The 26,840-nt window shown below is 33.4% G+C and overlaps 1 protein-coding gene across 1 annotated transcript in view; it reads right to left on the bottom strand.

Annotated features, from left to right (window-relative positions):
- The window catches only part of mdlc (RING finger protein mdlc), a 159,067-nt gene that overhangs the window by 89,786 nt on the left and 42,441 nt on the right, over window positions 1-26,840 (bottom strand). Inside the window, exons 3-5 of the mRNA XM_090404918.1 lie at window positions 25,746-25,841; window positions 23,122-23,229; window positions 21,394-21,503 (exon numbers count right to left, since the gene is read on the bottom strand). Coding sequence (XP_090261044.1) covers window positions 21,394-21,503; window positions 23,122-23,229; window positions 25,746-25,841 — 314 coding nt within the window. The remainder of the gene's footprint in view (window positions 1-21,393; window positions 21,504-23,121; window positions 23,230-25,745; window positions 25,842-26,840) is intronic.

The raw sequence follows: 26,840 nt of genomic DNA, 5'->3' as shown, positions 1-26,840 counted from the left end.
CTTTTCCACTAAACTAGACATTAAGTTTATGTTGTTTTTTGTGTGTAGTGAGGAAGCAGGATAATTTATGTCCAACAATGAAAGGAAAGAAAATTATGATCTTAATATTTTTTTTCTGTGGTTCACATATAATAACTAACTCTATACAATAAATGCTCACAGTAGTGAATCCCTAGAACACAGAATGCACTAACCCTCCCTCAATCTATTCCAAGAAAGTACCAAGAAATAGAACAAAGGAAATGACGAGAAATTGTATACTGATGACAGAGCACAAAGGATGGCAGGATATAACGCACACAGAAAGACAACATGAAAAAGTACAAATGTAAACAATTAAAGTGAGACAAGAAATAAGAGAACTAGAAGAGCATGAAATCATAAAAATGTAAACCCGGAATTACCATTTAAATTTCAAAATGTCATGTCAGCATAAATTAATGTCATTTATTTAAATTAATACCATTCATCATCATCAAATTCCAGACATGTACCCTCAAGGGGCATTATAAGTTATGATAGTACTATAGTATGCCCACAGATACGAGACCCTTCGACACTTCTGCACATGTCAAAACAAGGAGAATCCATTCCGATAATAGGGTAATCAATCCGTATTGTGGGATGAATGTTTATTATTACAGGTCGGAAAATCAACTTCTCTTTTATGATCATTGTAGTTTTTCAAGTGGTAACTATTTTGCTTGTATAACAGTTGTAAAATTTTACGTATAAAGCATGTGATTTCGTGTTGGTGACCAATTTGTACATCGCCTTATTTCTTTTTCCTCTTCAACATGAATTGACTCTTCTAGGTAGTCTTCAACGACAGCTCTCGCTTATGTGCTCGGACTATAAATGAAGAACTTTACTAGCTTACTATTGACAATTTTTCCTCCAATTCAATCTGTTATCTGTCAAGACTCCAAGTTTATCAGATCTTATATTTCTGTCTTCTAAGGAACTTTTTACGTATCAATCTACCTCTATCTTTGTCTTCCTCTGGGTCTTTTTCCTGCCAACCTGGCAAAGAACACTTGTTTTGCTAATCTTTCCTTTCCCATTCTGTTTAAGTGACCATACCACGTGAAATTAGCTCTGATAACACATTCCTAGATGGCAACAATGTCAAGTTCTTTCCTAATATCCTCGTTTTTAATATGATATTGCCATTGATGTTATATGTTCATGCCCCTAATCTTTCTCAGGACTCTCATATCTGTGGTCTCTAGTCTTTGGTCAAGTGTTTTATTTCTAACCCAGCTCTCAGATCCATAACTTAAAAATTGGTTTGAACACTGTCTTATATATAACTAATTTAGTGTTTTGATTAATTTCTCTCTTATTCCATATATTCCATATAAATTTATTCAGTTGACTTTTTAGCATACCAGCTTTGTTCATCCTGGTCTCTATTTCTATATTTAATTTACCATCTTTACTAAAAATTGTGCCTAAGTAGCTGAAATGTTTTACCTGTTCTATAGTTCTCCATTCACAATGCAGTTGAATTTTCATTGTCTTTGTCTTGTCACTGCTGATTTTCATACCAAACAGTTATTCAATTTAGTCAGGGAATCTTGCAGATATGTAATGGATTTATTCAAAAGTATAACATCATCTGCATAAAGTGAAGAGCTGAGATTAAATTCTCCCATCTCCAATTTTGATATCATGTTTAATACCGCTTTTCTTATTAATGTGATCCATATAGATAATGAATAACAGAGGGGATAATGCACATCCTTGTCTGACACCAGATTTAACATCAAATCATCTTCCTGTACTTCAATTCTAACTACTGACTTACAACTCAAATAAAGACTAAGTATTGCTTGACATAATGCTCCATTGACCATACAATTGCAGCATTTTTAATAGCTTTTCTCTTGGCACTTTTGGTCTACAAAACTTAAATACAAATCATTGTTATATTCCCATGATTTCTCAACTATCTGTCGTAAAGTGAAAATCTGATCCTGACAGCCTCTATTTGGCCTGAATCCAGCTTGTTCTTCACCAATCTTCTCTTCCACAATTCTTCTCAACCATTTCCCAAGTATATTTGTATATATCTTACCAGGAACACTCAGTAGAGAAACACCTCTATAATTCTCACATTCAGTTTTATTTCCCTTTTTATATATGGGTGCTATGAGAGCTCTACTCCAATCATCTGAAATTTGTCCCTCTGTCCAGGCCTTTTGAACTATACAGTACAGCCAGTGTAAGACTTTTATACCACCATACTTCAGCATTTCTGGTCGAATATCATCTACTCCTGCTGCCTTTCCAATTTCAAGCCTTTGATGGCTTTTTCTACTTCAAGTATGGATATGTATTCCTGACTGTATGCCTGTTGAGTGTTTTTTTTACCACCGTGCTATCACTTCTTGTTTCATTTAGCAATTTTTCGAAGTACTTACTCCATACTTCAAGGATATCTTTTTCTCCTGTTTTCATGTCACCTTTATCATCTCTAATTCCTTTTACAGCACTCTTTCCTCCATTTCTAAGCTTCTTCAACAGCCTCCAGAATATTTTGCCACCTTCTTTATATTTATTTTCTATGTTCTTACCAAAGTCTTCCCATGGGACTTTTAAAGTGGTAACTTTAGTTTAGCTAGTTTTACACAGTGTTTAGTTTTTTTACATTTGTCTCTGTATTCTCTAAGAGTACAAGCTGATTTATTTGCTAGGAACTTTCAATATGCTTTCTTCTTTTCCTTCACTCTAACTTTCTGTGTCCACCACAGAGTTTTGATTTTTCTGTCTTTGCATACAACTTCACCATATGCCTCTCTGGCTGAATCAATCAATGTTTTCTTCAGGGCTTGCCACTGAATTTCCAAGGTTTGGTTCCTATTCTCAAACTCTTTCATTTTTTCTTGAATAATGTTTGTGTATCTGAGAGCTGCTCAACTTTTACTCACTTTAAAACTTTCTTACGCGATCTTCTTTTCAATAAGAAATTTAATGTTATCCTGCTCAAGACTAAATGGTGATCACTTCCCATTTCAAATCCTCTGTACACTCTAGTGTCCTACAGCAGTAGGAAAACATCACTATCAACAATAATACAGTCAATCAGACTTTTCTTATTCCTTCCCTCTTCTCTCCATGTGAATTTATCCATATTTTTATGTTAGAACATTGATTTAGTAATAACCAGTCCATGTCTTGAGCAGAAATCCAACAGGTATTTGCCATTATTAGCTTTGCTCTTTTCTCCAAATTTTCCCAAAATATTTCTGTATGTCTGACAATCATTTCCTACTACTCTTCTATTTAGATCCCCAACAAGGACCAACCTTTCCTTTTTAATTGTGTCAGTTGCTTTCTCTATAGCTGCAAAAAATTCTACTTCTACCTTAGTAGAACCTTCTGTGGGACCATAGGCACAAAATAAGTCTCATTGTCCAGTTCCCCATTCTGATATTTGCTCACATCACTCTATTTGATATTGCCTGCCATTCAAGAATATTAGCCTCGTATTTAGTGTTGAATATTATAGCTATTCCTTCTTTTCCCTGATTGTTATTGCCTGAATATAACATTTTGTATTTATTGCTTAGAAAGAATCACACCAGTTTTTGTCTTATTTATTTCAGTCATTCCGATTAATACCATTCATTGTGAACCTATTTAGTTCATACTGAATTAAATATGTGCAGTCTCTACCATTAAAATCGAAAATAATTCAAACACTTCATCAATAATTCAACTTTATAAGTGATTACATCCAATTAGTAAACCAGGTGGAGACATAAGTGACGAATAGCCAGCCTGCATTAGTCTGCTTAAGGGGCAGGAATAGTATAGCTAATGAGAAGTCAGCTTCCTATTTTGACAGTGACTCACTGATAAATATTTGGTCTTTCAGAGATGAATTATTATCATTAAGAGAGATCTCTGGAAAGTCAGGGACACATTATCTGCACAACTGTCATATATTATGGAATTTTTTTTCACTTGGCTATGCTACTAATTATATATTAGGATAAAACCCATAAATATATATACTACCTGTACTAACCACTTCCAATGGCAATTCATTCCAATATCGTACCACTCTATGAGATAAAATTCTAGCTTCAGTGATTTCTTGATTGTATTCATTCTAAACTTCCAAGGATGCTCTCTCATCTTTTCCTCGCCCTCCAATAAAATGAAAAAATTGGATCTACTGATATCCTCTACGATGTTTTCAGAAGTTTTCTAAAAATCTGTATTCTGCAATCCTGATATTTTTAACAATCTCCTTTGCACTCTCTCCACAGTATCAGAATGACTATGGAAACCTGGAGAAGACCAGAGCTGTGTACAATAGTCGAAGTAATGTCTTATCAAGGCCTTATAAAGAGGCCAAATGAGACAGGACCATATAGAGCAAAGATTGCTATATGACCCTTGAACTTCAGCTTCCTATTTACTAAAACTCCAAGATCACTAACCTGATCAATTTCTTCTAACATAATCCCACCAATATAATATGATATTGGATATCTCAGTACACCAAAGTGCATTAATTTACATTTACTAACATTAAATTGATAGCCATTTTCACATGCCCACAATTCCAGCCTATTGAAATCATTCTGCAAGTACTGCATATCAGATGCATTCTCGATTATTCTGCCTATCTTTGCATCATCAGCAAATAGCAGTATGTCGCCTGTCAAATCCTTCCCAATGTTAATAATGTACAGAGCAGTAGTTCCCAACCTTTTTCCACTTGTGTACCCCCCTTTAAACCCATTTCTATAAATTGTACCCCCCTTATTTTTAAAATAGCTGTTTTTAAATACTGACATTTATTGTTCCATAACTAACATTTCACATTTTATTTACTTTACTTGTTTTTCCACCATTACTGATTATTTTTCACGTATCTCTGAACGGTCAAGCACGTACCCCCAGGGGTATGCATACCACCAATTGGGAACCGATGGTATAGAGTAAATAATAATGGACCAAAGACTGATTTATGTGGTAGACCACTGGGTACCTTAAATCTTGCATACTCACCCCCCCCCCATATACCAGTTTTTGATGTAGGTCAGTCAGCCATCTTCTCATCCATTGTAATATTTTTCAATCCAATCCCATACTCTGCAATATATGCAACAGCATTCCGTGCTGTATTCTGTCAAAAGACTTAGCAAAGTCCAAGAGTATATCATAGTTGTATACATTCTCCTTGTCTACTCAATGGTAACATTATTACAGAATGTTAGCAAGTCGCTTAAACATAACCTTCCCTTAGCAAACTCACGCTGTTCATTGCAAAGTATAGATTCTCTGTCAACCTATTTCTGTATGTGAGCTCTAATCAACTTTTCCAAAATCTTCAACCACCACCACTCCAGAGATACTGATAAATTGATAGATGGATATCAGTCTTTGCACCACCCTTGTGCATTAGGATTACCATACATTCTTTCTACTCTGTAGAATCTTCCCTGTTCTGAGACTCAGCCTAGTCAAAGGAATAACCAGCTCAGCTATTTTATCATGTGTTTTGATATCCTATCAGTGAATTCTTATTAAGGTTGTGCAACAGTTCTAGTTCCTCCTTGTTAGACATCTGAGTTTCTTCGTTCATTGAAGAGGTAGAAGGGAGCTCGATGTTGCATACACCAGGTTGATAGTTTTTAGAAAAATGGGCACTCACTAGTGAGACAATCTCTTCTGCATCTGTCAGCTGAATACCATCTTCATTCATTAGTTATTTTTTCATATTCATTCTTTCTTTTACTTGCAGCATACCGACAGAATTCTTTTGGGTTGTCCTCAGCTTGCACAGCCAGTTTCTTTTAATACTCAGACTTAACTTTCCATACAACAGTTGTAATTCTTCTGGCCTGCTTATAATTTTCATAACTGATATCCTTATGTATATAGTATTCCTTCCATATAATCTTTTGCTTAAGATTGTGCATCCATTTCACAACTATCCTATTTATTCTTTGAATTCTAGGGACACAAGTGCTTTTTAAGCACTTCCATGTACTGGCAATATTCTTTCCATTCAACAACCAATACCATGGCACAGAACTCAACATACTCCTCAAATGGTCATAGTTTCCTGATTTACAGTTCAGCATGTAACTTTTCTAAAAATTTAAATCATAAACTTAGTCACTTCTCAAGTCAGTACCACATGATCACTGCCACCAAATGGAGGCAGAATAGTTATATCTTTAACTGAAATCTCCCCACCCTGATGTTATAATCATATCTACACTCTTTCACCTTGAGTGAGGAAGTTGTCTTGCAACAGCTCAATAAATTCAGTTTCATTCTTCTCATGAGATTTAACTGTTACCTAATCAATATTTGGATAATTAAAATCCCATTGTAAAATCTTACTTATTTTTCTTCTTTGTTGTCTAAAATTTTCGTGTTGATACGCTCGTACTTATTGAACTTATCTCTAACACTTAAATTACCCTATTATTCTCAATATTCTCTCTGGGCCGATCTTTACCTTTAAGAACGATGCTAGGGTTTAAGGACAAAGGGATTGATAATGGCCAACACCAATTCCTTTGTTCAATACTGGATCTGATTCCTTTTTCGGATTCAGGGAAAATTTATATTATCCTGCACCACCCTGAATCCTAGATTAACAAAGAGTGCAGAATCAAGGAACCAGAACACAGTTTAGCATACAATCTTATTTCACTATAAATTACTTTTGCAGTAGTAGCCTCTCTATTATTTAATCTCCCGCAGTGGTCCGAATTTTATGAGAAAGTGCAATAGAGGAGAAAATCAGGCAAGGCACCAGTTAAACTTAAAAAGCAAAACATTTAATTACAATTGAAGCATCTTACACGTTATGAATATACACTAATAAAGCAGTCTACAATTTCTAAGGAATGACATTAATTATGTAACCTCTCTATCTTTATCAAAACATGCAAAACAAAGAACTTCATATATAGTTTACAATTTCTACTTGAAAGATCAAACATACTCTTCTATATTCTTCAATACTGAAGGACATTTGCTAATTGAATTTCTAATTTAGCTCCATGTGCTCTTACAATGATTCTTTCACTAAAATTTCATAATCACTCTACTTTAAAAAGAATATTATCTCTAGAGTCCTTCCTATAATTACAAACTTTCTTCTTATACACAATTACTTATAAAAACATAGACTGTACATTACCAACTGCTGGGGAACTGTTTGGCCACTTCACATAACATGACTGGACAATCATTTTCGATTCCTGGTTCATTCTGCTTTTTCTAAGGCATTCTTCACGGGTCCAAGCTGTAGTTATCTCCGCCGCCGAAAGTAGGCATACGTTGTTCTCTGGTCAACTGGCACAACATTGTAATGATATCTCCAAAATTATTGGAGATTTCCTTCTGGGCTGATCGCTGACCAGCAAACTTTAAGGAATTTCTCGGCATAGTTCCTCAGTCTTTGTCTAAAATCCGCGTCGAAAAGCTGGGGACAAGAAGGGACCACGAGGAGGTTCCAACACACCAGAGCATGAGTCAAAGAGCATACGAGTAAGAGAGCATTTTTAGCGCTGCAACGACTTTTTAAATCACGCGCTACCGATTTCTTCTACGTCATCGTTTTCTCCTCCCCTTTTTTTCCCATGTCACTTTTACGTCACCCAGTACTTAGCGCCACACACGGAATTCTAGCGTGCTCTTCCCAGTGTGTGTGTGTGTGTGTGTGTGTGGTGTGTGTGGGGAACTATGTGCTTACCTAAAGGGTGCACGTGTTTAGATTCCGGCCACTTTTACTTAATCAGATTATCTTTTCTCCCAGCAATTTATAAGTACTTACACAAAAGCAGCAAGGTTTAAGAATAATTTACGCAATTTACAATATTTTACCTTATAACATAAAGTAGTGAAAAAATATCCTCAATTTAGTAATACTTTGGTAAATTACAAGAATTTAGTAAGCCCAATATATCAATATGTGATTCAAAATGTAAACCCATGTTAAGTCTGTAGGAAACGTTAATTAACTTAATTTTAGTTTCATTCAGAACTTAACACTATTATGATTACTCATTTTACACCCATCATCTTTATTTAAATGCATTTCTTTATTACTAGCAACCAATCCACTAGATCTGTAACATCCGATATGCATCTGATATTATCAGACTCCACTTCATATACGATAGCTTAAACCTCACTGCCACATGGAAAACTGCTACTAGCACTGCAGTCATAGATCTCTGCTCTAACTGGATTCAAATCATTGAATATCATTAGCAGCTTCCTCTCCTTTCTATCCTTCCTAAAAATACTGCACCCTTTACACTTCATACTAGTTAGCATGTCTGCCTCTTATACCAGGTCTCACTATAGACTCAAATATTCATGTATTATTTAAGACAAAACATGATTGTGAGTGGGAAAGCAAGAATTAAAGCTTCGAAACTCAGCAACAGACTCAGCTAGAGGGACATATGGTGAAGTTGTCTGCAGATATAGAAAAATCATAACTGATTGACTCAAGAAAATTAAAGAGGCAGTTGTGGAAAAGAAGAAAGCAAAAGTTCCTAGCAAGTTAGCTAGTGTGTAAACTGAGAGATTTTAGAAAAAAAAGTAAGAATCATATAAAAGAAATGACTTCTGCATTACTTCAACCTTGGTATTACTTCTGGGTCTGGCTCCCAGTGATGAGACTTCAATAAAAATCGAAACCAGTCTGGATAGTGACCCTTCCCATAATGCATAACATTATGCATGTACATAAGGATATGTGCTTTGCATTATGGGATACTAAGGCAAGTGATGTGAAGTCGTTAGCCTCTATATATGAGTTGCCCAGTCGTGAAGTTACTTCATGTGCAAATTTGTTTGCTTACACTTGGATAAAGGATTAAACCAAGAATATAATTTCTTAGCATCTTTAATTTTTGTACTAGAGACTATTGAAATAGCTTTGAAATGGAAGAAACACTACTGTAAATCAGAGATGACAAAGATAGTGTGAAAAGTGAAGAAAAAGATATTCTAGATATTTGGAGTGATTACTGTGAAAGATTGTTAACCTTCCTACCGGCTAGGACGTCTATAGACGTCCAAATAAATCTGGATAAGATTCAGCCCACCTGTTTAAAGAACCTGGATAAGAAGTGCAATTTGACTGTCATGTCCATTAGAAGGTGTGATAAACCCTCACGCTGAAGAGAAAGGTTAATCGGATTATCTCCCCTCCGTAGCTGCCTCTCAGTTGCCTATAACAAGAAACGGACTTTCTTGTTCCATGCTGGTGAACTGGATTTTAGTTATATATGATAGACTAAAAATAGAGAAATTATTTATATTTTTGTTTTCTCTTTTTATTGTACAATACAATTTTAATTTCTGGACAAAATAAAGGTCTTGCATAATTTCTTCACTTAACCAATTTAATTTTTTATTTTTTTGCGCTAATTTTTTTCTAATCGCTACTAGACAAAAGATTTTTCTTTGTTCTCGAAGAAATTAATTCACGATAATTATTTGGAATATTCTTTTAAAAAAAGAAAAGAAAACCGGCTCCAGGTTATATTAATTTTATTTTTGTACAAAACCATCGAAATCGAATAATACTTAACAGATTTCCTTTGTGACACGCTTGAGCAACTTTGCTTTATAGAGAATAACATGAAATTCTTTAATCATATTACTAAATTTTTTCTTCATGTTGTATAGTAATCTGTACTTTCACTTTCTTGGTTTCCTTGTATAATTGGTCATTACAAAATGAAATTAACAGTTATGATTTAAATTTATATTTTCTGCATAATTCAGATATTTTATTCTCCAATTTTTAAAGTAAGCGATACATTTGCTTACTTTTATCATTCAAAATATGTATATCAAATGTGAAAGTTTATTTCCATATTTTTACAATAGAATTGAACTTTATTTCGCCTCTGATAGTTTAACCCCCCCCCCCCCGTTGCATTACTATCACACACCCGAAAACTGTTATGAAACATAGGTACAGTTTTTATTTAATTCGTTATTTTTCTCTAGTAATTGTTCCACATAACTTTAATTTTTCGATACTGAAACTATGTGGTGATTATTATAAATTAGCAAATTATAAATCAGACAATATACATATTTCGTGATTATTATAAATCAGGAAATTATGTGATATTCGGATACAGGTGAAATTAATATTTAAAATCACTGTCATCCTTCAAATGCAATATCAGAATAAAGAAAGTGAAAAACCCGAAGTTTCGAAATACATTTCGAAAGCCCGCTCTCAAAATGCATTGGTCTACAGACTGGATTCTGAACACGCCAATGTTTCGTGATGTTATGACTGAAAAACAATTCAGTCTCATCATGAAGTATTTGCATTTTCAGAATAATGAAGAATACGATCAGGCAACACATCCTTGCCCAGTCCTCAACAAAATTTATGATTTTCTGATGAAAATCCGTCAAAAATGTAGATCACTCTACATTCCTGAGAGAGACTTGAGTATCGATGAAAGCCTTATGCCATTCAAAGGTGGACTGAAATGTAAGCAGTATATTCCCAAAAAGAAAGCGAAGTATGGAGTAAAATTTTTTATGCTTTGCGAATCGAAAAGTGGATATCCTTGGGATTTCAAACCTTATACGGGAAAGCAAACTGTAATCGAGCACGATAAATATTCGGATCTCCCCTTGTCGATGCGTGCAGTAATGCAGTTACTAGACCCTTTACTGGGGTCTAGTAACTACATTACTAGACCCTTTACTGCATTATAATGGATAATTACTATATATGTGTCATGAACTCGCTGATTTGCTTTTACAGCATCTTACAGATAGTTATGGTACTGTAAATGCAAAAAGGCGAGATATGCCTCCAGATCTGGCTTCAGGAAAGCTATCGAAGGGGGAAATCCGAACTTATCAGCGAGGGAAAGTCTTTGCACTAGGTGGGAAAGACAAAAAAGATGTTTTTCTGCTATCTTCCCTGCACAATCCATCAGCGGAATCCGTGGAGAAGCATGGTTTGAAGAAAGAAAAACCCATTGCTGTGTGTGCATACAACGACACTATGGGTTGAGTCGACAGGTGCGATCAGCAGCTATCATTCTACTCTGTAATGAGGAAACAGCATAAAAAATATTACAAAAAAGTGTTTGGACATGTTATTTGAATTTTGAAGTGTTTGGATTTTGTTATTTGGAACAGTTTCCTCCTGTATAAGAAAAAATGTTTGTCTACCATAACATATCTAGAATACAGAATAGAAATTGCGAAAGCATTGCTGCATGCAGATGCACCTTCTTCAGCAAGCAGATAAACAGGAAATCCTGTCAGACATCCGAGGTTGAACGCTGCTAACTCCAACCATTATCCCGAAAATCTACCACCAACGGCTAATAAAAAAAAACCTCCACGCAAATATTATGTATGTAATAAAAAAATATCAGAAAGGAAACAAAAATCTGGTGCCCTGAGTGTAAAATTGCTTTGTGTGTTTACCCTTGCTTCAAGGTGTTCCACGCTGTTCAAGAATTTTAAATTCTCAACAGTATGAAATAAAAAATGTTTGTTTTCAAGGCCATCAAAACAGTCCTTTTCAGGAATACAAATATTGATAGAGGGATACCCGAATGCACTGTTTCTTTTTCATCTTGAAGGCTAATTTTTCAGTTCTTTTTTGACACAGAGAAACTGGAAAGAGTATTCCAGGTAAAGTATTTCATCAAAAAAATAATGAAATAAAATCAACCCTATATATATATAAAATGATAAGCTTTTTTATGTCATGTTTATCGAAACGTTTTGAGACTCAGGGGCTACCCTGAGTATCTAGTCTTCAAAATTCGAGTCATCAGAATTCAGTGGCTGAACCCCCTTTCGAGTTATCACAATTGAAGGAGAACTGGTCTACCATACCGGAACACGGGGGGTTGGGCATAGCCCCCCTAGTTAATAAATGAAATATATAAATAATAACGGGAACATTTTCACCTTGCCAACACTCAACATTGATGTGATATGGGTTCCAAATTTCTTGTTTCGGAGATATATATATATATATATATATATATATATATTACAAAGTTTTGTAATAAAAATTTCTGCTACAATGAAGTTTGGCAGAATCAACAATATTATTACCACCTTATTTCTGTTTCTCGTGTGGGAGAAAAACGGTAAAATGTCACTCTTATAATTATATGAGATGTTATAATGGCAAAAATAGTAAGAAAAAAGTCATTTGCAGTTTCTCTTCAAAACACAAAGAAAGAACATTGTAAATTCAGCCAGTGGAAAAGAAAATACTGCATATTTTTCTCCTGTTATCTGATTTTTTTTCTTATAGTTCAAAGAAGAAATCACTGCATATAACATGAAGTCTGCAGGAGGGAAAAAAATCTGGAAATTGGTTACATTATTACGAATAGAGAAATCATGTCAGAAAAATTATTCACGTATGATTCTAATCTCAGCAGACATAACATTTTCTTCTAGATTAGATATCTAAAGTAACTGAACCTTTGTACTGTTTTACACTAAAATGAATGGGTATGTTCCCCAAGTGATTTACGTTTGTAACAGCTGTCTTGCGAACGATTTATGAAATAAATTATCTGAAATATCCGCAGATTGCTTAGGTCTATATCCCCCTCCCAAAAAAAGAAGATTATGAAACGCATATGCACCTTTTCTTTGATAATAATTCAAATCCTCTTTTTCAAGATAATTGTATGATTTAATTTCTAACTTTTGATAATAAAAGTGAAACTGATCATTATAAATTAAGCAATTATTTTGGCATAAATAATGTATAAGCATGTAAACGAAATATCAGTATTTCTGTTAGAATATAGGTAATCAACAATCGAAAAGGAAACAAGACATTCTTGACATATTCTGCACTACAGCCTGGGGCACTTTAGTGTTCTCCCCTTTCTTCTCAATAGCATTGAGAGTAATAAGCCTTCAACGTTTCCTCCAGCTAAGAGGATATTACCAAGTACTTAGAAGACGTAGATTATTTCAGAAATAGCTTCCAGCAGCAGAAGTAATATTTAGATTTTTTTAAAGAAAAACAAACAAAAATAATACTACTGAACTTTCTTTTGTGTGGTATGCATATAAACAATTTTGCATGGTGAAAATATAGCATATTATTTCTAAAATTTCACATAATTTCAGCAGGCAGTAGAACAGCTGGTTTTAGATTGCAAATAAATAGAACAGAATTAGAAGTTTCACAATACAATCTGATTGCCGTATATCTTTTGTAAAAATGGTAAAATGAAGTAATTGATTTTGAATGCTGTCTAGAAAAGCTTTCAAACCTGTGAGTTCTAGGAGAGGATAAGGAGTGGGGGAAGCATTAGAAAATCTTCAAAATGAAAAAGAATTTTGAATCATTCCGTATATGATATTTTCCCCATTATATTTTCAACATATCTACGAGGATGTGCACTAGATATTATCGTAATATGCATAATACAAATAAATAAATGACGAAGGCGAAGAATCACTGCTAAAATATCATTGGATATAAATTTTTGATACCAAAAAGACACACAATCGGAAACCGAGTAATGCTATGTAGCATTTTAACATTTTTTTTTATTTTGTCTTTATGAATAACAAAAAATCGTTTCTAAAACTGAAATGTGATGATCCATATAATGCTATTTCGCTAGAAACGAAAGAAAAAGGACATATTTATTTCAATAAATATTGTTTAAAAATAATAATATTTGACATAATATTTTCAAAGCAAACATTTGAAAATTATGAAATTCGAAAAAAAATTATTCAATTATTATACATAACGTGAAAGATCAATCAGTGCAACTCTTCCGGTGCACTGATTTGTAGAATTACCAAGTATTTATAAGACGGAGATTATTTCAGAAATAGCTTCCAGCAGCAGAAGAAGTAATATTTAGATTTTTTTAAAAGAAAAACAAACACAAATAATATTAACAGAACTTTGAACTTTCTTTTGTGTGGTATGCATATAAACAATTTTGCATGGTGAAAATATAGCATATTATTTCTAAAATTTCACATAATTTCAGCTGGCAGTAGAACAGCTGGTTTTAGATTGCAAATAAATAGAACAGATTCAGAAGCTTCACGATACAATCTGATTGCCGTATATCTTTTGTCAAAATGGTAAAATTAAGTAATTGATTTTGAATGCTGCCTAGAAAAGCTTTCAAACCTGTATAGAAATTTGGAGTAGTTATGCAATTCAGTTCCAGGAGAGAATAAGGAGGGGGGGGGGAAGCATTAGAAAATCTTCAAAATGAGCAAAAATGTTGAATCATTCCGTATATGATATTTTTCACATTATATTTTCAACATATCTACGAGGTTATGCACTAGATATTATCGTAATATGCATAATACAAATAAATAAATAAATGACGAAGGGGAAGAATCACTGCTAAAATATCATTGGATATAAATTTTTGATACCAAAAAGACACAATCGGAAACCGAGTAAGGCAATTTAGCATTTTAACATTTTTTTTTAATTTTGTCTTATGAATAACAAAAAATCGTTTCTAAATCTGAAATGTGATGATCCATATAATGCTATTTTGCTAGAAACGAAAGAAAAAGGACATATTTATTTCAATAAATATTATTTAAAAATATAAATATTTGACATCATATTTTCAAAGCAAACATTTGAAAATTTTAAAATTCGAAAAAAAATTATTCAATTATTATACGTAAAGTGAAAGAACAATCAGTGCATCTCTTCCGGTGCACTGATTTGTAGAATAAAATACACCAAATTCAGTATCACTAAATAGATTCATTGCAAAAGCTGATCAGTGGGCATTTCAGGATTGATTATTTTTTCGCATATGTGAAATTGGTTTCAATTTTTGGGAAGAGACACAATAAATCATTTTAGAGGCAAGAAAGGTCAAATAACTTAGGACAGTAAATGAAATTCTAAGCAACACAATAGACGTAAAGACATGGGGAGGGGACACAAAGCTCACTCAGCAACAGTTAATCCACTAATGCTATAGAATAGCCGTAACGAGATTAACGGCGGAGGAAGGTAATGGCATGATAAAAGGTAGAATGCCGACGAAGTTTTGATCCATGAAAAAAGCTAGGGAGTGTTGGATATTTCATCCACACTGGCCGGTTGGGAGGTTAAATGAAATAATTAGTGACGACACAGGTATGAAATATTCCAGAAGAATGTAGTCACGAGTTTATATTATTACTGGAGTAGAAAAAAGCTTCAGAACAAAAAAGACAAAAAACTGGTGAGATCTTTCTGAGCAATAAATACCAAATGTTATATTCAGGCAATGACAATCAAGGAAAAGAAGGAGTAGCCATTGTATCCAATTTCAAATCCTCAGGACACCAGAGTGTACAGAGGATTTGAAATTGGAAGATCACTATTTAGTCTTGAGCAGAATAAAATTGAATTTCATATTAAAAACAATAACATGTAAGAAAGTTTTAAAGCGAATAAAAGTTGAGCAGCTCTCAGATGTGAACTGTAGACTAAAAATACACACAGATTATTGAAGAAAAAATGAAAGAGTTTGAGAACAAGAACCAAACCTTGGAGATTCAGTGGCGAACCTTTAAGAAAACCCCGATTGATTCAGCCAGAGAGGAATGTGGTAAGGTTGTCTGCAAGGAGAGAAAAATCAAAACTCCATAGTGGACACATGAAGTTAAAGAGGCAGTGAAGGAAAAGAAGATAGCATATCAAAAGTTCCTGGCAAATAAGTCAGCTTGTGCTCTTAGAGAAAACAAAGACAAATGTAAGAAAGTTAAACACTGTGTAAAACTAGCTAAACAAAAGTCATGGGAGGACTTTGGCAAGAACATAGAAAATAAATATCAAGAAGGTGGTAAGATATTCTGGAGGTTGTTGAAGAAGCTTAGAAATGAGAGGAAAGGGTGCTGTAAAAGGAAATAGAGATGATAAAGGTGACGTGAAAACAGGAGAGAAAAGATATCCTTGAAGTATGGAGTAATTACTTCGAAAAATTGCTAAATGAAACAAGCAGTGATAGCACGGTGGTAAAAAACACTCAACAGGCATACAGTTAGGAATACATATCCATACTTGAAGTAGAAAAAGCCATCAAAGGCTTGAAATGAGGCAGCAGGAGTAGATGATATTCGACCAGAAATGCTGAAGTTTGGTGGTACAAAAGTCTTACGCTGGCTGCACTGCATAGTTCAGAAAGTCTGGATAGAGGGACGAATTCCCGATGATTGGAGTAGAGCTCTAATAGTACCCATATATAAAAAGGGAAATAAAACTGAATGTGAGAACTACAGAGGTATTTTCCTACTGAGTGTTCCTGGCAAGATCCATGCTTGAGATCTCGCTGGGATATAATTACTTGAGAATCGGTTGAGAAAAATTGTTGAAGAAAAGCTTGGTGAAGAACAAGCTGGATTCAAGCCAAATAGAGCCTGTCAGGATCAGATCTTCACTTTACTACAAATAGTTGAAAAAGCATGTGAATATAACAAAGATCTGTATTTAAGTTTCGTTGATCTGGAAAAGGCATTTGACAAGGTGCCAAGAGAGAAGCTATTCAATACGGTACAGTTATATGGTGTCAATGGGGCATTATATCAAGCAATACTTAGTCTTTATTTGAGTTGTAAGTCAGCAGTTAGAATTGAAGGAAGTACAGGAAGATGGTTGAATGTTAAATCTGATGTGAGACAAGGATGTACATTATCCCCTCTGTTATTCATTATCTATATGGATCACATTATGAAGGAAAGTGTTATTAAACATATCAGAATTGGAGATGCTAATGTCAGCTCTTTGCTTTATGCGGATGCTATACTTCTAAATAAATCCGCTACAAGTTTGCAAGATTCCCTGACTAAATTGAATAACTGTTGTAATAGATATAGTATGAAGGTTAAGCAATAAAAAGACAAAGACAATGAAAATAGGTAGAATCGCTGAAAATGTCAACTGTGTTGTTAACGGAGAACCTGTGGAACAAGTAAAACATTTCAGCTACTTAGGCACGATTTTTACTGAAGATGGTAAATTAAATATGGAAATAGTCAACAGAATCAACAAAGCTGGTATGGTAGGAAGTCAATTGAATAAATTCATATGGAATAAGAGAGAGAAATTAGTTGGAACACTAAATTAGCTGTATACAAGACAGTGTTCAAACCAATTTTAACTTATGGATCTGAGAGCTGGGTCAGTAGTAAAACACTTGACCAAAGACCACAGATATGAGAGTCCTGAGATAGATTAGAGGTATGAACAGATGGCATCAATGGCAATATCATATTAAAAACGATGATATTAGGAAAGAACTTGACATTGTCAGCATCCAGGAAAGCATTAGCAGAACTAATCTCAAGTGGTATGGTCACTTAAACAGAATGGGCGAGGAAAGATTAGCAAAACAAGTGTTCTCTGCCAGGTTGGCAGGAAAACTACCCATAGGAAGACCAATATATAGGTGGATTGATACCGTACAAAGTACCTTAGATGATAGAAATATAAGATCTGATAATGTTGGAGTCTTGACAAGTAACAGAGTGATTTGGAGGAAAATTGTAGATAGGAAGTTAGTAATGATGTAAATTTTTCATGTAGTACTATCATATCCTGTACACCCTTGAGGGTAGATGTCAGGAATTTGATGATGATAAAATCTGACATGTGGAAAGGCAGCTGGGGTAGATGGTATCCAACTAGAAATGCTCAAATATGGATGTATAAAGTATTCCAGTGAACTGTTACATAATTCAGCAGGTGCAGTCAAGAGGTTGAATTCTGGATAACTGGAACAGAGCTCTCATAGTAATCTATTAAAGGGGAAATGAAATGGAATTGTAAGAATTACAGAGGAATTTTCCTACTGAATGTTCCAGGAAAGATTTTTTTTTGTAAGCATACTTGACAAGTTTATGTTTTACAAGTTTTTTGATGTTTTAATTCTTGAGAGGCTAAGAAGAAACTTGAATAATATAGTAATATAGAATATGCTGGAAACAACAAATTCTCTATATACACATGTCCTGAACCAACAATAAGATATCATTATCAATAATAACAGTCAATAAAACTTAATAGTTCCTGTATCTGCTCTCTATTTGTGCTCTTCTTTATGCTGTAAAGAAGAGCACAATGGCATTCTGGCATTAATGATGACAAATCTGTGTCAGGAACAGAAATTCAGCAGGCACCAATCATTATTTTTATCCTTTCTTCAAATATGGTGCTTACCTTTTTATTTGGCAATATTCAGGCCTCAACGCACAAAATACCTCTCTCTTTGGAATAATGAAAATTTTAAGATGTTTCAGAATCAGCATAAAAGCACACATAAAAAACTAGCCTTTCTCTTCCACTTAGCATCACTTCTCACCTAAACAAAATTTTAACTTCTAGATCTATCCTAATAAGAAATACTTTACCACATTTCAGGGAAGACTGTTCCAAAAGGATTCTAGACTGTTCGGCAAAAATAAATCATATCAGTTAACGATTCTTATCCACTGACTCACTCCATATCACAGATAAACAGTTTTTATTCTATCTTAGATCCTTCCATGATCACTACTAAACTGAATTGGAATATTTAATACTTCCATTCTCCAAAAACATGATCAGAAATTAGTTACCATTCATTTGCAGTCTGATTTAAAAGCCATCATGAATTCCCCTTCATTTATTCATCCTCTTAATTCTTATTAAAAACTTCTACTCTTATTCTTATAAAAACTTCTACAAATTATATTCATGTTTTAATCCTACACCCAAGCACATAGAAACATAATCTGCACATGAACATAACTGTTTATCCATCCATAACACAAATGTATGACAGTGTCCACCATTCATGGAAATATTATCAGAATAAGTTTAAATATAAGTAACTTGTTAAGATCAATGTAGAATACTTTTGATTTTTAAATTACATTTCTGATATTTAAAGTATAAAAGACTAAATACTGGTGAGAAGAATTAATGTAAGTAAACTTTATTAATAAAAAAAAAGTTGTCTGATAATGAGTAATACATTTGGGTTTGGATTCAAGGCTGTATCATGAAAGTACCATAAAATGGTACAAAAAACACAAGAACAATAGTGCAGTAACAAAGAGAAATGGCAGTATGAATAGTGGAGTTGAGAATAACAAGGCTTTCCCTTGTTATTGAGACTTTCGAAGTCTCAAGAATAAAACAAGTTACATAACAGATGGCACAGGAAAGAAGAGAAAGTTAAGCAGCAAAAAGAATAAAGTACTGAAGCCTGTAAGATATTACTGTGTAATATCTTACAGGCTTTACTTACCCATAAATCAGGTAAGTAAAAGTTGAATATAAAAAGAAAGATGTTATAATGTATAGTCATTCTACAAAACATACCATTAATGACTTTTACAACCACACTTGAAGTGGTTGTAAAAGTAGCTGAGTAGTAAAATCGAAAATTTAATTAATGTAAGTGAAAACCAGAAAATCTAAGTACAAGAGACTGTAGCTTTCATAGGTGCAAAAATAATTTCATAATTTTGCAAAAAATACCATATTTTTTGCATCATTTTGCAAAAAAATATGGTATGATAGAGGATATGAAAGAACTGGAAAAAGCAAGAGCAAAGAGTGAGAAAGTGCAACTTACATCTGCATAGAAATGTCAGAATCTATACTTTGAAATATACACTTTGCAATAAACAGCAGCATGAATTTACTAAGGGAATGTCATGTTTGAGTAATATGCTTAGATTTTATAACCACATTATGGTTGAGTTAGACAAGGAGATGGATTTACTATGGCACTTTTGGACCTTGCTAAGATTTCTAAGAGGATGAAAACTGCTACATAAGATACAAAGGAGAGAGCATTTTACTTTCAATAGGATGAAGGCTGTTATATAAGATGGAGGCTATGGAACTGGATTAAAGACTATTAGTTTAGATAACAGGATGGCTGACTGACGTATTAAAAGTAGTGTATGGATGATGGAATTCTGCAAGATTTTAAGATGATCAGTGATGTACTACAGGGATCAATCCATGGCCCAGTGTTATTCAATCCTTACAAAATGACATTAGAAAGGATTTGAGAGGAGACATACAGCTGTTTACAGATGATGCAAAGATAGGCAGTAATCAGGAATGCCACTGATATACAGCATTTGTAGAATGATTTGAATATGCCGGAACTGTGGTCATGTGATAATGGCTCTCAGTTCAATATTAATAAATGTAAAGTTAGGAACTCTGGTGTGATGAGAAATCCAATGATATATTATGTCACCAGGACTGATAGGAAAAACTGATCAGGCTACAGTTCTTGGAGTTTTACTAGACAGGAAGTTGAAGTTAAGGGCCTAGCAAAGATTGCAAATATAACTCAGAGGATAACTGCAGTGCTGAAATTAATAATTATACATAAAGATTAGGAAGTCATTTTGCCTCTTTACAAGGCTTTGATATGACCTCACCTGGACTATTGTGCATAGATCTGGTCTCTTGGTTTCTGTGGTGATGCAGATACAGGTGGAGAGGGCATAAAGGAGAGTGTTAAAGATGATTTCAAGACTGTAGAATATAGATTATGAGGACAGATTGTGAACTGCAGATCTTCAAACTTCTGAAGGGTCATAGAGGATATATTAGTAGATGGAATTTTTCATTTCATGGAAGTTGAGAATGAGCAGTCAAGAAAGGGATGATAGCTAGATTTTTCTCTCATAGAGTGGTGTATAATTGAAATGGCTTGCCTCTGGAGGTGGCGAGTGCAGGTAGTGTGAATGAATTCAAGAAAAGGTATGACAGCTGAAGTGAATGATGCGTAGCCTCTCTTGATAAGTCCCTAACTCCCCTGAAGGTCTGTGATAATAATAACTGGAATAAAATGCATCTTCTATCATTTTTTATGACCTCCACTAATGAAACGTTGTAAACATATAGAACATTAAGTACTGACTGAGCTAAGGATTTTTTTTAAATTCATTTTTATTTTTTGTAAAATAATTTTTACAAAATTATTTTACAAAAATTAAAATTAAATAAAAAATGTTTTATTTAATTTTTACATAATCTAGATACCCTGCTCTAGAGACCATATTTAGAACTTTTTTAAGCTACTTCAGGTCTTCAATAAGCAAGGTAGTGGTCTCACACCAGCTAATAAAATTCATCTATCACCTAAAGACAATCATAAACATTCATGCCCACTGCAGCCTGTTGGTTAGAGAGCAGATCAACTAACCACTCAGCTAACCAGGCTGGCAGACTTTTTTTTTTTTTTTTTATCATACACTTGAATAACCATAATTATCAGAACTAGAAATTAGTAAAAGAAAAATAATAATAATATAATAAATAATGTAATTTAAAAAAAAAAAGTATATTCATTATGAAGAAAACATTACCTAACCATTCCACTAGAAGCATTCCCTTGTGCAGTATCTTTTTTTGTAATATACTGTGCGTAGTTGTTCATTCCTCGATACACTTTATCATCTTCTTTGTCCTTAAGTTCCTGAAGATTAAAAATAATAAAGCCATTTATTTCCCTTAGGCATTATTATCTTTTGACCATAAGACAGGGAAATAGAGACAGTAATAAGCATACTGAAATATCCATGTTAGACCATTTGTAAAACAAAAAATGAACCTTTCTTTAAGAAAATTTCACCAAAAATGTTGATTTATATAGGGGGGAAAAGGCTACTCTTAGAAGAAAAGTATTTGTTTTTCTTTAAAAAAAAAAAAAAAAGCCTATAAATTACAGATTTGCTAAAAATATATGATTTCAGGCTTAAAGCCACTTCAATAACAAAAGCACTAAATGCAGCAGGGAATTCAGAGTCAGAGTTACATGGCAAACTGATCATCTTCAAAATTAAAGAATTTTAAAAGTATACAGATCAATATATATCATTATAAAAACTAAATATCTGAATTTTTATTTGTAAAGTATTTATTTAACAGAATTAGCATTAATTCTGAATTCACTAACCAATAATGGTATATATCATACACACGTTATTTTAAAGTGTTCAGCTTTATCTTGAAGAGTGAATGCTTAAACATGGCTTTTGTGATAAAATTAATTATATAAATGATTATAATGTGATAAATCATAAATAAATAACATTGCAAAAAAAGGTGGTAACTCAAAAAATTTAAGAAATGACATGTGCAAGAACCAATAATGACAAGATTTTTTTTTTAAAAAATACAACACATGCAGTTAATAAATTTGTGCATTTTGTTTTTTTTTGTTGCTAAATAAATAACTATATAAATATGCATAAAATGAAATATGTTAGTTGAATTAATTTTAATAAAGGTACTAGTTTAAAAATGAGAGATATTCCCATTTCCCTTCTTGCATGTTAGGCTCAATGGCTTGTCCAGGTAAATTTGCTTCTTTTTGACCTAATTAATACTCTGATAGGGAGGTTAAGCTTATCTGCATAATGGCTATGGCTGTTAATTGCATGTTCTTCTGACTAGTTTTGTGGGATGAAAAATCCTGTCACCTTCGCATGAGATTGACCTGACCAATTCAGCTTCAGTTGAAAAGGTCTGATAAAAGTTCTTTGCATCCTATATGGGATGCAAAGAACCTTTATCATAGCTTTTCAAATGAAAGCAAATTTATCTTATAGGGTATTGTCAAAACTGACCGAGTTAATAGCTAGGACGCTCACAAAAGTTATAACTTGGGTATGATAGATTGTGTGGATAGACTGGGTCTCCTGTGATGAGTCTTCAGACTCCATGGAGGTGCCCATATAATAACAATAATTTTGATGTAATATTATAATTATGTTAAAACTAGTTGGCTGTTGAAGATTTCTAAAATTTTCAGCTAACTACTAACAATCTGTTGTTGTTTGGAATTATGGGCAAAATAACTAAGAATGTGAGAACATTCTTAGTTATTTTGGGTTTAATATTAACATAGCACATAATGGGGTTTAATATTAACATAGCACATAATTTTTTAGTAGTCCTGTTCTTATCTGTTTTTTTGTTATTCCTTATTTCAATGAAGAATGATGATGGCAAATGAATCAAGATGTACTAGAACTTGACATACATAAAATGCCATGCATATGACGTAATGTCAACATTTGGTTTTAACTTACCTCATTTATTTTTTGAGCCCTTTCAAAAATTGCCTGTGGATCTTTTTCTTTCTCCGTGTCTATCTGAACAATTGAAGTCGCCCCCATATCCGAAGGTCCCTCTCGTTTCTAGAAGTAAAACTAGCTGTTTATCATATTTGAAAATGAATTTATATTTAACTATTTAAAAACTGATATCTGATAGCAAATTTTTGTTATTAATATATAAATATGAATTATATATTTGACTGAAAAGTCACAGCTATCATATCACATGAAGAATAAAACAACATGAAAATGTCATGGTCAACTTATTATTTCACATAATTTCTTGCTCAGAAGCATTTTTTTGTAGGAAACATAAGCCATTTGTTTAACTTTCAGTTTGTTTATATATTGAAAAATACGGGCAGCCCTCAGTTTACGACGGTTCAATTTACACCGATTCACAATAACACCGGATGCCTGTGTGTGCTTTCTTACTGCGGTGTTGTCTGACTGAGAAACGATTGCAGGCACTCTAGTGTTTGAGTGTTTACCGAGCTACTACGACGTATATGTATCAAACCTAGTTTTACTGTTGAATCTATCTATTTGTTCTATTTAATTTTTTTTACATATATAGGTATTTAAATTGATAAAGTACGTAATTACATACCATGGCCTTCTTAACACATTGGTGTTAAGAAGTCGAGGAAATCAATCACGCTTGAAAAGAAGATGGAGGTGATTCGAAGAATGGAAGATGTTCAGATACGTGCTAATGTCTGACCATCTACAATTATGAAATATGCAGATAGAATAAAACAGTCTGCGCAACAATCTACAGCAGTACTAAATGCAAAACATATAAGTTATAGCAGGGGTAAACTTCATGAAAAAATTAGTATCATTATGGGTGGATGACTTGAATCAGAAAAACATTCCTCTGACACAGGCTGTTATAACTGAAAGCAAAAACAATTTTTGAGGATCTTAGAAAGACAGATGGAGAGGAAGAAACATTTTCAGGAAACAAAGGTTGGTTCATGAGATTTAAGTCTCGAAGTAGTGCCACAGTGTTAAATTATGTGGTGAGGCAGCAAGTGCAGATGTTGCGGCAGCAGCTGCTTTTCCTAAAGAATATCAAGACTGTGTAGAACAAGGAAGTTATCCTCCTGATCTCATTTTTAATGTTGATGAGACTGGGCTCTACTGGAAAAAATTGCCATCGTGCACCTTCATTTCCTGTGAAGAACGTTTCGCTCCAGGTTTTAAAGCTGCAAAAGACAGACACGCTTTTGTTGGGTGCAAATGTCTCTGGAACTTTGAAGCTTAAACCAATGATGGTGTACCATTCACAGACACCACGTGCCTTCAAGGGTCTAAAAGCCATGATGCCAGTCTATTGGAAATGGAACAAGAAAGCTTGGGTTACACAAGATGTTTTTATAGATTGGTACACAAATTATTTTTGTCCTACCGTGCTTCACTTCTGTAAAGAAAATGATTTGCCAGCCAAGGCATTGCTTCCCTTGAATAATGCCCCTGGACATCCTCAAAACCTTGCTGAAGTAAGAACACCATTGGATGTCAAGGTTGTTTACATGCCCCCAAACACAACATCGCTTTTGCAACCAATGGATCAGGGGATTATATCAATCTTCAAAGTCTATTACCTCCGTATAACATTTATGGAAATGGTAAGAGTCTTGGACACTTTAGGAAAAACTATTAAAGACTATTGGTGGTCATTTGATATTTTGAAGGGCACTAACAACATCAAGGCAGCTTGGAACGAAGTGTCAGCAAAGTGTTTAAAAGGAAGCATGGTGAAAACTTCTTCCAGCATTTATGCACGACTTTGAGGAATTAGAGCAAGAGGAGAATGTCATTGAAGATGTTACCAAGCTTGCGCAAGAGGTGGGATTGGATGATCTTACAGCTGAAGATGTGACAGAAGTCTTAGAGAGTCTTGATAAACCACTTTCCAATGAAGACTTAAAAGAATTAGCCAAACAATTAAGTCAACATCCAAAGAAGGAGAAAGAAAATAAAGGTCCTCTGAGAGATATAAAAACGGCCGATTTACAACATATCCTTGCAAGCATTGACTGACTGATGACATAGATGACTGATGAACTCTGTGAAATGGACCACGATTGGGAACGGAGTGCGAACATAAAAAGGAGCGTAATCGCATCTATTCAATCTTACACTGAACTCCTTAAAGAAAGAAAAAGAAAACCTAAGCAGTTAACACTGGATACTTTTTTCAAAAAAAATGCAGGTGATCTGAAACCAGGAACTTTAACATAGAAATATGTAATATCTTTTCAAAGTTTCATATTTTTTAGGACAAAACAAAATATATAATTTTGTTTTGTATTCGTTATTAATAATTTTATTTTAGCAAATATATATGTATGTATGTATTATCAAAACATTTAAATATAATAATGTTACACATACTTCATGTGTATATTTTTTGACTGTGCGGAACATAATTTTGTACCTCCCATTAAAATTGGGTTCGTTTTATGCCGATTCGGTTTATGCCCATTTTTTTCAGGAACGGAAGTGAGGTGTAAACCGAGGGCTGCCTGTATTACAATTAGGGAAGTATGATCACAACTTTTTTTTTATGAATGTAATATATAACTTACATCAGATTTGCTTGATTTGTAAGATATAACAAGTCTATCTTCATCACTATCACTTCCATAAGTAACATCTGTTTTTTTATCTTTTTTTATCCTTGTCTGCAAAATATTTTAAATAAACAATTAAAAATTTGGTATGCAATAATTTGCACTTTGCTCAACTATATTAAATTAAACTCTTAAATAAAATAATAGTATTTAAAGAATTGACTTATTCTTGTAGAAAACATTTGATGGCATATATATGATTAATGACATTTATACTAAATGTCATTATATATTTTATTATTAGAAAATACCAAACTACACCAATGCTTTATTTATTGTGAAAGAAAATGAATTTTTTATTCTCAAATAAGAGTCTGACACAAATCAGAAAAAAAAATAAAATAAAATAATGAACAAGTTCTTTTTGTTTGTTTGTTTCAGTCAAGTTTGAGTGCGAGTTTTTACCACTTTCAAACAGAGCACCATGAGGATACCACATAATGATGGCTTGCATGATTAAAAAGAATATGGTAACTAGTAAACAGCTGAGGAGAGAGATATAATAAAATAGAGAAATGGAAAATTTCTGGAACAAATTAGAGGAAAGTTTCATTAATATTAGTCTTACATAAAGAAAGAAAGATGTTTTAAAAGTTTATTATGTGTTATTTATAATCGTAACTGAAACAATAGTTGTGGAAGAAATTAAAGGAGCTTTGGAACTTGATAAAAGAAGTTTCTCATGTAGAAGTAGAAATAAATGTTTAACAGATATTAAATGTTCCATAAGAACAGTAGCAATTTAATGGCCGATTCTAGATATTAGATTTCGCAAGTTAATTTTTAAACGTCAGATCATTTTTTCTTGGAAAGAATGGATGTAGTTACGTTAACAAAAATGATTATTATCATCTCAATATATTCATGGAGCCCCAAGACTCACTGAGAGTGAGAGAAGGTACAATACATACTAAACATTATTCCCACAATGCCTATCCTACCTCTCTTTAAACACATTCATTGTTAAATGAACTCAACTTCTGGGAATCCATTTTACTTGTTTACTATTCTCCAAACAACAACCGAAATTAGTCTTTACATACTAATAAC

This window comes from Typopeltis vanoorti, chromosome 15 (assembly GCF_054136105.1).
Source record: "Typopeltis vanoorti isolate ZY-2024b chromosome 15, IOZ_Tvanoo_1.0, whole genome shotgun sequence".
Taxonomy (NCBI): Eukaryota; Metazoa; Arthropoda; class Arachnida; order Uropygi; family Thelyphonidae; genus Typopeltis; species Typopeltis vanoorti.
Note: the sequence above shows the minus strand (reverse complement) of the source record. Positions and strands in the feature narration are given on the sequence as shown.